Source organism: Penicillium mononematosum (genome assembly GCF_028829835.1).
Source record: "Penicillium mononematosum strain IBT 11891 chromosome Unknown utg000001l:1.0-4488741.0:1.0-4491989.0, whole genome shotgun sequence".
NCBI lineage: Eukaryota > Fungi > Ascomycota > Eurotiomycetes > Eurotiales > Aspergillaceae > Penicillium > Penicillium mononematosum.
This window is the reverse complement of record NW_026643271.1, coordinates 3251211-3262393: the sequence shown is the minus strand read 5'-3', so window position 1 is coordinate 3262393 and position 11183 is coordinate 3251211. Positions and strand designations below refer to the sequence as shown.

At 48.9% G+C, this 11183-nt stretch overlaps 5 protein-coding genes across 5 annotated transcripts; 3 read left to right on the top strand and 2 right to left on the bottom strand.

Moving 5' to 3' along the window:
• Positions 1-77: 77 nt before the first annotated feature.
• On the top strand, positions 78-1780 carry N7519_001229 (Set1-mediated histone H3-K4 methylation subunit Swd1; the record flags this gene model as incomplete). Its single annotated transcript, XM_057288007.1, has 5 exons — positions 78-147; positions 215-276; positions 344-432; positions 500-640; positions 706-1780. The coding sequence occupies 5 exons, from the start codon at positions 78-80 to the stop codon at positions 1778-1780; spliced, it is 1437 nt and encodes a 478-aa protein (XP_057154090.1).
• A 1124-nt stretch (positions 1781-2904) lies between these two features.
• Positions 2905-4013, bottom strand: N7519_001228 (class I SAM-dependent methyltransferase; the record flags this gene model as incomplete). The annotated part of the gene is made up of 2 exons (XM_057288006.1): positions 2905-3799; positions 3856-4013. 2 exons carry the CDS (start codon positions 4011-4013, stop codon positions 2905-2907), a joined length of 1053 nt encoding a protein of 350 aa, XP_057154089.1.
• Positions 4014-6239: 2226 nt separating this feature from the next.
• On the top strand, positions 6240-8075 carry N7519_001227 (WD40 repeat domain-containing protein; the record flags this gene model as incomplete). Its single annotated transcript, XM_057288005.1, has 6 exons — positions 6240-6549; positions 6809-6908; positions 7056-7122; positions 7228-7565; positions 7695-7773; positions 7923-8075. The coding sequence occupies 6 exons, from the start codon at positions 6240-6242 to the stop codon at positions 8073-8075; spliced, it is 1047 nt and encodes a 348-aa protein (XP_057154088.1).
• A 615-nt stretch (positions 8076-8690) lies between these two features.
• N7519_001226 (uncharacterized protein) lies at positions 8691-9474 on the top strand (the record flags this gene model as incomplete). Its single annotated transcript, XM_057288004.1, is given in 2 exon segments — positions 8691-8978; positions 8992-9474. 2 exon segments carry the CDS (start codon positions 8691-8693, stop codon positions 9472-9474), a joined length of 771 nt encoding a protein of 256 aa, XP_057154087.1.
• Positions 9475-9668: 194 nt separating this feature from the next.
• On the bottom strand, positions 9669-11092 carry N7519_001225 (tRNA guanylyltransferase; the record flags this gene model as incomplete). The annotated part of the gene is made up of 8 exons (XM_057288003.1): positions 9669-9881; positions 9947-10051; positions 10103-10191; positions 10271-10446; positions 10525-10569; positions 10624-10755; positions 10940-11029; positions 11079-11092. The coding sequence occupies 8 exons, from the start codon at positions 11090-11092 to the stop codon at positions 9669-9671; spliced, it is 864 nt and encodes a 287-aa protein (XP_057154086.1).
• Positions 11093-11183: the final 91 nt, after the last annotated feature.

The window sequence follows — 11183 nt, the reverse complement described above, 5'->3', positions numbered from 1 at the left end:
TTATCCTGGCCTATGTAAGCGGCCGAGGATTCACTTTGAATTCACAGTCACACCTCGATCTACATGCACCTAGCGCAATGAATCTCTCACTCGTCGATCCATTTGTCCTGGCGCAGGAATACCCGGATACTTTGACTGAGAAACTGAGTATGTGATACGAACGCTTGCATTGTTGTCAACAATAAACACTGCTGACCTGGTCAACACGCCATAGGCAGCGGCCATGCGACATGCTTGAGCTTCAACCATAAAGGCGACTACCTTGCCTCCGGACGAGTTCGTGAACCCCAGTACCAAAAAGGCATGTCCAGGAAACGGGGCCGAATACTAAGACATTCTCTAGGTGGACGGCACAGTGGTAATCTTCGACATTGAAACCAATGGCGTTGCGCGCAAGCTGCAAGGCCACACGCGACAGATCCAGTCTCTGAGGTACGGTTTCCCCGGATTCAACAAGCGCCGATCTACATTGAAGGCCAAATGCTGACTCCATACCCAGCTGGTCCCGCGATGGCCGCTACCTCCTCACCTCGTCCCAAGACTGGAAATGCATCCTCTGGGATCTGAAAGACGGCTCACGAATCCGCACAGTCCGATTCGAGGCGCCAGTATATATCGCCGAGTTACACCCATTCAACCAGTACAGCTACCACCATCCCCTCACTATGCGTCAATCCATACCAACTAACCGCTTCTGTTCTCCAGCCTCCTATTCGTCGCATCCCTCTTCGAAGACCAACCCGTACTGGTCGACGTCTCCAGCACAAAACCAATCAAACGAATCCTCCCCTCCGCCCCGCTCCGACCCCAAGCCCCAAACGGCGAAGAAGTCGACCCAGCCGTAGCAGCGAAACAAGCCGCACAAGACGCGAAACACTCAACCTGCGTAACCATCTTCACAGCCTTCGGCAACCACATAATCGCCGGCACCTCGAAAGGCTGGATCAACATAATCGAAACCCAAACCTGCACGACAATCCACTCAATGCGCCTCTGCAACGGAGTCGTCATCCTCCTCCGACTAGCTAGCAACGGCCGCGACCTCCTAGTCAACAGCTCAGACCGCGTAATCCGCACAGTGCTAATGCCAGACCTATCACAGCTGGGAATCGACCTGGAACCATCCGCGATAAAACTACACGTGGAGCACAAGTTCCAAGACGTAGTCAACCGACTCAGCTGGAACCACGTCACATTCTCCTCGACCGGCGAGTTCGTCACCGCAACGACATTCATGAACCCGGATATCTACGTGTGGGAACGCAGCCACGGGTCACTGGTCAAGATCCTGGAGGGGCCGCGGGAGGAACTCGGCGTTGTGGAGTGGCATCCGAGCAGACCGATGGTTGTTGCGTGCGGACTGGAGACCGGATGCATATACACGTGGTCGATCGTGTCGCCGCAGAAATGGTCGGCGCTGGCGCCGGATTTCGGCGAGGTCGAGGAGAATGTGGAATACATGGAGGCGGAGGATGAGTTTGATGTTCACCCTGCCGAGCAGGTGCATCAGCGCCGGCTGGATCAGGAGGATGAGGAGCCGGATGCTGTGACGCTTGACTTGGTTAAGGGGGATGGGGATGCTGATGGCATTGAGCCGTTTGCTATGCCTGTCTTGATGGATATTGAGGATAGTGATTCCGGTGAGGATGTTGTTGCTGTTGGGCCCGGGACTATGCGGCGGAGGACGCCGGGGGCTGGCAGGGAGGGTGCCAATGGGGATGCGGAGAAGCCTGCTGCTAATGGGACTTCCCGGGGTACGAACAGGAGTCGGCGGCGATAGTTGGCTGGTCTTCTTTTGCGTGTGCGTGACTTTCCATTTTCTGACTCCGTCTCCGTTGTTGGAGGGCTGGACTAGCATATTTTGCATACTGGCGTTCGTTTCTAGGGAGGTTGGTTGGTCTGCAATCCGGCGTTGGGAGGAAAAGCTTCTGGCTGTTTTGATTTCTACTGCAGCCAAGAATGATTCAGGTGCTACTATACTCAAATATATATCTTTCCAAGTGCCAAGCTCTTTATAGACAAGTATCGATGGTAGGGATCGCAAGAGCTAATAGAACCTGCCATCGTAACGAAACCAACAGCGATTATAATGTCAAAATGGACATGCTGGCGCAGTCCTCCAGACACTTTAAAAGGAATGCAGGGGACCAATAGACCATCACTATCCAATATATATATATGAAAGATAAGAATACAAAGAGCAACAGTTGATTCCAAAACATATTTACCCGTCATTGAGATAGCAAATGGAGGTGCCAGAAACCAAAGGAAGGTAATCTGGGTATATATCACAAGCCGAAAAGATTCGAAATGGATGGCTAAAAGCCAAAAACGCCAAGAGATGCAAAGTCCAGCATGCAAAGAGAAACAAAGAAATAATAAAGGATAGAATAGAGTAGAAAGATAAGAAAAGTCATGACCCAAGAGGGCCGTGGGTGCATACAAAGAAAGAATCACATACACATCGTGTCAACCGTCAATCCCCCAAACCTTCTTAAATCGATTAAACATCCATAGTCCTGTGGGCTGTCGGGGTTGGGACCTATAAGGCCAACATTTTCCCAGAGATAATACCTCGGTTCTCAAACAGACCCGGACGCAGAAAACAAAAATCATAAAGCTGTGCTGTGAAGCTGTTGGCTTTGGAGCGAACATCTAGTTGCGGCCACTTGCACAAGCACATTCAACATAATGTGGCTAGTGCACACTCTGGGCCAGCCAAAGTCTGTGAGTGGCGACCGGGTCTATCTTGAATCTGATAACCAAGCCGGTATATTTTTCGGGCGATGAAGCTAGGACTGTCGAGATTTCCTTCGAGTTGAAGGAGCTGGCTGTCCTGTGGTCGACTGTTATGCTCCACCCAAATCTGCAGATACTGCTATATGGGTGGAAGAATTCACCAGCTTATTCCTCGACGGGTTTTCGCGCTTGATAAATGTGCAGAAGGTTGTACGTTTTGATCCGCTTGTCGAAAGCTTCCTGTTTGACGTCGAATGCAATGCGGTCAATCTGCTCCCTGGTCCAAGAAAGCACCCGACTGAAAGGAGCCAAACACATTGGCTGGACACTCTCGGAGATAGCCAAATTGTACCAACGCGCCACCTTCTGCTCGTGGGAATCGGGATGCCATGGATTCATAGGCAATCCCACAATCTGGTGGTCAATCTCGGTGAAGCCCGCTTCTTGCAAATTCCGGATCGTCTCGTTCGAGCTGTGGGCCAGGGGCCGCATGGTAGCTTCAGTTGCGTGCTTTAAGGTCGAGTACCAGTTAGCCATAGCACGTCCCGGTTCGCCATCTTTGTCCTCAACGCGGGGTCGGAAATCAATTTCGACCTGCTCAAACCAGCCGCCCGGCTTGAGATGCTGGAAGACTCGCCGGTAGAGACTGGGCCAACTTGCGACACTGCCACATCCCATCTGCATATGGATGATATCCCAGGAATCCTCTCCCATGGTCCAAGGCGCTTCGAAGTCGAACGGGGCATAGAAATCGCAGTTCTTTGGGGTATTGGTCGGTTGTATTGGTGCAAGGTCAACACCGACCACGAAGGAATCCGGGAACTTGTTCGCAACTTCGATGCTCCATATGCCCGTTCCACAGCCCAAGTCGAGAATTCTGGACCCTGGGGGATGTGGTGCATAGATCAATCCATCCTCGGCCCGTGCAACCGTGAACAGTTTGTGGAATATGTCGAGACGATCCTGTTCTTCCTCGTCGCACGGGAGCGGGTAGATTCCTTTCCGGTAGCCATGGTACATCCGGCCGTTCTCTTTGTGATTCGGGTATTTCTCGGGTATCCTGTTAGGATAGAAGTCAGTCATTGAATTCACACAATTGGGTATGAGGTGACATACTTGCGGTCGGAGATTATGATGGGAGAAGATCGCGATATTTGAGATGCGTTCGAGGCGTGGGATGCTTGTGTGGCCACCGATCCATTGCTGGTGAAGCGAGCGTTCCTGCGAGGGTCTTTATCAACCGGATCTCTGTCGATCAGGGTGTACAAGTCCATCGCGGAAGACGGTTGTCGTGATCGGGTCCGATCACTCGCCGCCACGGAGTGCGAGTAGTATCTGGAATGGCCGGCATCGCTCCCTGGGGTTGACTCGGACTTGTATCGTTTGGGGCGGAGGTGGAGAATTTATGGGAGGCAGGTGTCGCAGCCTGGAATCCCCGTTCGTAAATATCTTCGGCAGCGATGTGCGGTCAGGTGCGGGAAAGGAACCAGAAGACTCTCGGTAAGACATGGTGATTGATATCGGCGATCAATCAATGATCGCGCAAGATATCGAAGGCGGTTGTGAATCGATCGATCATGCCAGTCATAGGAAAACACGAAAGGATCAAGTCAGCTGCGAGGCAGCGAAAGCACACGAGCAAGTGCGGGTTAAAGGAGACCACAGGGATTGCACGGTCGGGTGAAGCTCAGGGATTTGAGCCAGGAAATTCAGCAGTTCAATATCCTCTTCTCTTCTCGAAAGTGAAAGAAGGAGTTAAGGTCGTGAAGCTGTTCCCACGCGGGGTACGGGGGTACTAAAGAATGAAATGGCACAAGGATGAGAGAAGGGGAAATTATTAGAACGAAGGTGCAGAATTCGATGCAGAAGTACGGAGTACAGTGGGAAAAAGGAAAAGTACGACCCGCGCTACCGGGACTGAGGTTGGGAATATTTCCAAGGTTGATTCTATCCCAGAATGAATATATTGTATATTGTATATTATATATTATACATTATACATATTATATTGTCCCTACATAGTTATGTAAACCCCAGCTATATCAATATCCTTAATCCTTAATCCTAACAATCCTTCCAAGGTTATTATATATATAAATCGAATCAGAATTCCTCCGAGCTAGATCGACATGGACCAAAAAAGGTGACCCACGTCCTAGCGGGATGCGGACCGTCTGGGCCTCTCATTTCCAGGGATTCCCACTTGGGGGGCCCAAGGGAGTGGTAGAAGGCGTCTTACTCGGGTACTTTTGGAAAGTTACAATAGAAGGTAAGAGCGTGTTGTCTTAAGTACTCCGTATATATGTAGGTATTATCTATATGGGGAACGGAATGTATACTTCAGTCACACAGAGTCTGCATTTCTTTTTTAAAAGAGAAAAAGACCTTCCAATTTGTCCTGATGAATCCCCTCACCGTAACCCAAAGCCCTGGGTCCCATGGGTGCGACATTTGAACGAATCAACTGGTCCAACACCTTAGCTGCATATTAGCTGCACCTTGGCCCTGGTAATCATTTTTCCTTACCCGGATCCCATTTGTGATATGTAAGAATGACCCTAAGACCATCACACTGGGTCATTAGCACATGTACTTTCTCTCTTTTTTTAATCTACAATGTTGTATCCATGTATACTTATGTATAATTATACCTTACATATATACATGTATCATGCATTATACGTGTCAACATCCCCAATAATGAGGGTATTTCCCCGGGGTACTTGGCTTCCCAGGACACTGGTTCCATCCCGGCTCGGGCGCTGATTGAAAAACATATTCAATGGGGGACTCCAATCTAGCCTTCTTATAGGGTACAAAGAAAAGATGGCGTCGGGCAAACCCCGAATTGGTCTCCTTACATGACACATACTCTGTACAATAATATGAACATTTTACCGGGGTTTGCCGCGCTGATCTTTCTAGTCCGACTGGTCATTAAGAGATATTGATCGTCGCAGGCCCAGGGTACTAATTTTGTACTTACCTATGTTGTACCTATGTTGTATGTTGTAGGTACTGACAGCTCATGGATTGGGTTTAGTAAGATTGCATGGCGCATTCAATCCATGTTCGGTACTAACATCGAGCGTATGTTGTATATTGTACTCTTTTTTGCCCCTGATTCTTGGGAAATGAAAACTCCTTTCCAATTTGACATTTTATATCGAAATTCTGTCATATATTATATACAGGTTGAGTAGACAAGCCTACACCAGGCTACAGAACCCCATACATTGATGTACCCCGGGAGCCCCACGTAGGAAAATTTCCCATCCCGAAACTCATCCAAAGGCCCTGGAACATTTGAATTGACTAAATTGCTATTGCTACAATACGTAAAACCCAATTATCATACGGAGTACTCCGTACGATACATAATTAATCAATTCAGACTAATCCACCCCTCACATCAGCCACAGCCACAGCGCCCCAGAGATCAATATCTCTATATCAAATCCAGGAAAATTCCAGCAAAACGGGCTTAGCTCAATTCCACAATGCACACCCTCAAAGCAGTGGCCTCATCGACTCTGTCCCTGCCGGCAGATAATTACATCTACTCGATCGTCCCCTCAGCACCGGGGACATTCGCCGCCATCTCATCAGATGATTCGCTGCGCGTGTTTGACGCCGCCGATCTCGATCGCGCGTCTGTGGTCTCGCCCGCTACGCACAAGGGTGTCACTGCGCTGCGAAGCTTCACTCTGGGCGAGTCGCACCTCTTGGCTACGGGTGGTCGTGATGGGAAGGTGAAGGTGTGGGATGTCCGGGCTGGGAATGGGAGTCCGGTTGTGGAGATGGAAACGGGTGAGTTTGTTTTGGTTAAGCTTTTTTTTATTATTTTCTTTTTGGTTTGATGTGTCTATTGCCTGTTTGGGTTGTCGTCGGGAACTTGCTGGACATGTGCATTTGTGCATTTTGTGTTTTGCTGCATTTCCGCTGGCCGGTTACTGGTTTTCGGGGAATTTATCGGCGCTTGGATTCAATGATGGTCTTGGCTTCGGTTTTGTTTTTTCTTTCAAGGTTGTCAAATGCAGATCTGCTAATACGTTGTCTATGCGTCTAGCGAAGAATTCGCCTGTTCTGTCTGTGGCTTGTAACCCGGAGACAAACACTATTGTTGCCGGAACGGAGCTTGTCTCTTCGCAGGCGGTTGTTGCATTCTGGTAGGTTTCATCGTATTTAGTTTCGATTTCAATACTGGGCTCGGAATGATCATTCGATCATTATATCGATTCGATATGTCTTTCCAACCCTAAGACAAGAACAACTGTACTCTATTATCAAACCCAGTCCCACTAACCAACAAACAGGGACATCCGATCCCCCCAGGAATTCCGCCTCCAATACGTAGAGAGCCACAACGACGATATCACCGAGGTAAGTGCACCTCCATTCTAAGAACCCAACAATCCCTCCAATCCAATACATGCAGCACCAGACTAACCATACATCGGCACCTTGCCTGTTACCGGTGGTACACAGCTCCAATATCACCCGACGCGCAGCAACATCTTACTCTCCGGCAGCACGGACGGACTAGTCAACATCTACGATACAACCGTAACAGACGAAGACGAAGCCCTGGTGCAAGTGATCAACCACGGCTCCGTACATCATGCCGGGTTCCTATCGGAGCGCACCATCTTCGCCCTCAGCCACGACGAACACTTCTCCGTGTACCCGGCCACAGACCCGGACGATGCCTCACAGGAGCCCGAGCCCGTGCATTTCGGTGACGTGCGAGAGCCACTAGGCTGCGAGTATGTTGCGCAGTTGTGTGTCGGTGCGCAGGGGCCGTATATCGCCGCTGGGAATAAGATGTATGTTTCTTGTCTTTTTTGTGTTTGTGTGTTTGTGGGAAGAATAGAGCATGCACACGTTGCTGTTGTGCTTATGTTTTTGCTGGGTTTTCGTGGGCTCGTGGGTGTTTGCTAACTCATGTCTTGCAGTGACAACCGTCTCGATCTTGTCCCACTTGTTTCTAGTCCGTCGTGGAAGCTAGACCGGGATAATCTATGGCGCTTGCCCGTGCTCATTGCGAGGAGGTTGTGCGCTCGGTGTGTTTGGATGAACAGGTACGTTTTTCAGGAATAGTTCTTGTTACATGTTATATCTGCTTGCTGTTTTTGGCTGTCGTTCTTTATAACCCTCGCTAATACAACTATCTCCTCGATCAGAGTCAATCAGTTTTCACTTGTGGTGAGGATGGCTTTGTGCGAGCATGGAGGCCTGCTGAGGAGAGTGAGGCCCCGGTCCAGTCTCAGTCTGGGTCTGGGTCTGCAAAGGCTCGCCCGAAGGAGAAGAAGAAGGATAGGTTCAAGCCATACTAGTCTGTACTGCGGGTGAATGCATCTGTTGTCTGTTCTGTATCATTGGGTGTTTGGGTGGTAAAAATAGATAGTCCTGCACTTGAATCATATGAGGTTATGTCGTTACATATTATTCGAATTGTAGCAAAATACATAAGTTGGTTGTTGTCAACATTGAAATTGGTAGTATCAGTTCAATGTAGGTTGGAAATATATTCTGGACTACCCCTGTTAGGGTATGAATCTTGAATTCGAACCACATCCATTTCTGGATATCACCAATTAAACCTAATTTATATTGTGTAAATTCCACCCCTCTAGAACGCCAATAATATAAAAAATGAATCGAAAGCTCTATAGAATGAACAAAAACAACCTTGGAACCTTTTAAGTACCTGGACAAAAGAGCCGGGTTACTAAGCTCCAGGGCCCTGGGGCTCCCGTGAAATCTTATCTCCAACATTTTTTTCCGTATCGAAACTTCTTCTGCAAGGGACCAACTCCCTCAAACTCCCTCCCCGATTCCACAAAATAGATATCAAAATACCAAGTTCCCAACCGAAACACCCACGATCCAAAAAAACCAAACCCTCTTGCCCACGGAAACACAACATCTCCGAGGGCAAACACACACAAATGGACGCCCAAGCCTACCTAATCAAGCACGGCTGGTCCGGCCCGGGCAACCCACTGAACCCAAACAAACGACCGGGCGCACACAGCGGACTAGGCCTAACCCGACCGCTCCTTGTATCGCGCAAAGCCAACAACCACGGCGTGGGCAAGAAGACAACCAAAGACCCGACGAACCAGTGGTGGCTACGCGGGTTCGAAGATGCGCTGAAGGGCGTCGGGGACGACAGTTTCGAGGCGAACTCCGCGCGCGAGAACAACGCTCTGACGAGCGAGCTATACCGGCATTTCGTGAGGGGGGGAGGGATTGGCTGGTACGCTTGAAGGGACAGACAAGAAGGAAGACGAGAGCGGGACGTCTACTTCTAAGTCCAAGTCGAAGCGGAAGCGGGAGGATGGGGATGAGGGTGATCGCAAGGCTAGGAAATTGGCTAAGGCGGCGCGGAAGGTGGAGAAGGCCGAGAGGAAGGAGGCGAGGCGGGTGAAGAGGGCTGCGAAGGCTGAGAGGAAGGAGAAGAAGATTGCTGGGAAGCTTGCGAAGAAGGCTTTGAAGGAGAAGAAGAAGACTGCTTCTGAGGAGGATTATCCGACGCCTACGTCGATGGATTTGGAGTCTGATCAGACTGCGGCGGAGATGACCGAGACGGATGAGGCTGTTGCGCGGTTAAAGGAGGCGGCGAAAAAGGAGAAGAAGGAGAGCAAGAAGGCCAAGAGCATAGGAGGTGACGAAGACCCGAAAAAGAAGTCTAAAAAGGAGAGGAAGGATAAGAAGGAGGCCAAAGCCTGATGTCTCCATTTTGTTGTAACCATTTTGATATTGGAGCGCTTCTCATGCATGTCAGGACCATGTATAAAATTCTGCATATACCGGTTTTCTGTTACGCCATATAGAAATCAAGATACCCTTTTTGTTTGGCGAATTATGACCATTGAAACCATAAATGTACAACATAAATCTTTTGTTTTTGTGTTGGAGGTAAGCTAGGCTGGTAATTTTCCAGGATTGCCTGATAGAATCCACGGTCTTTTCTCCCAGAACTCATCTTTGATGATATCGACATGGTCAATAACGACCCGTGCTTTTCGGCGCAGTTTCCGGATCTTGTCTTGCTGTGACCTCGACTGCTTAGACTCGCTCACCGGTGATTCTTCGTCTGTAGACGATTTTGTAGGTTTAGGTTCCTCCAGCTCGTACTGTTGAGATAAAGGTTAGAACGGGCTGAAACAGAACGAAAAACGTCATATAAATTGGCGCATACCTGGCGATAAAGAACAGTGCCCTTTTTATAGATCTCCAGCTCATTATTGTAGTTGATTCCAAACCGCTTGAAGAGAATCTCATTCTTGTCTGCAGACACAGTACCCTTATATCAAGTCAATTGCCTGTACTTCGAATTGGAAGAGTAATAGCCTACCTTTAACTCTTGCTCGGCATCTGTGTTGCTCATTCCCCCTTGCAGAACCATCGTCCAGAAGGTAGTGTTGTAGAGGTTATTGATATGACCTAGTCATCTTGGGTTAGCCGGATGTGATTCGAAACCAGAGACATTGCGAGGCCATATTGCCATGGAACAGTCACTTACAATCAACTTGTCTCCAGCTCATATAGTCACGGAGAATTCGGTTATTAGGGTAGATGACCGCACGCCCATCAAAAGATGGCAGATGTGGTGGCAAGAGAGGTCTATCAGGGAAGTATTCGCTCCACTTGTAAATGTAGTGTGCTGTGAACGTAGAGACGATGGTGGTCACTAGTTTTCTGGATGGAAGATGTCCTGTCAATGGCCGTTCTTGCGAATTACACCGCAGGCGATAGAGGGAAAGAGGGGATACTCACCCATTGCGCCGCTCGAAAAGTTGGCAGTTGGGGTGGAAGACAAAACTGAGGGAATACTGTCAGTAATTGGAGGATAGCGATGAAACGAGCTGAACACACCTGTATTCATCACTGACTCCATATGCGATGCATAGGTCCGGAAGCTCTTTCATAACCTCAACTGCCGCGGCATTCATCAGATCTAGTGCCCGGCGGTCATTTGGTTTCGTGAAAGCGTAGTGATCAGAGAGTCTATATAGGTTAGTCTCCGAATACAGAGATAAATGCATTGTTGGACCAGAACAGCAGTCATATCATCATATCTTAGTGAAAGATATGCATAGACAGACGGATATATAGATGCCTTTTTTGCTTCTTGCATGAAGATTTCCCATGCATAGGACATCACCACAAGGAAAGAGAGATGGAAACTCACTTGTGAAATCCTCGTCCATCAATGCGGACCACAATCCACGTATTGGGGAGCAGCACATCCGGCTGCTCGAAGGACTTGACGTACTCAAATCTGTGTTCTTTTAGTAGGACTGATATCTTTGGAATTTTCCAATGCATACCTTGAGTTCGCCATTTTTCATCTACTGGACTTTGGTGCACCAAATTAAGTGATGAGTAGTCCCGGAGAATTGAGTTGTCATTTTGTGCGGGCGATTTCTGCCCGC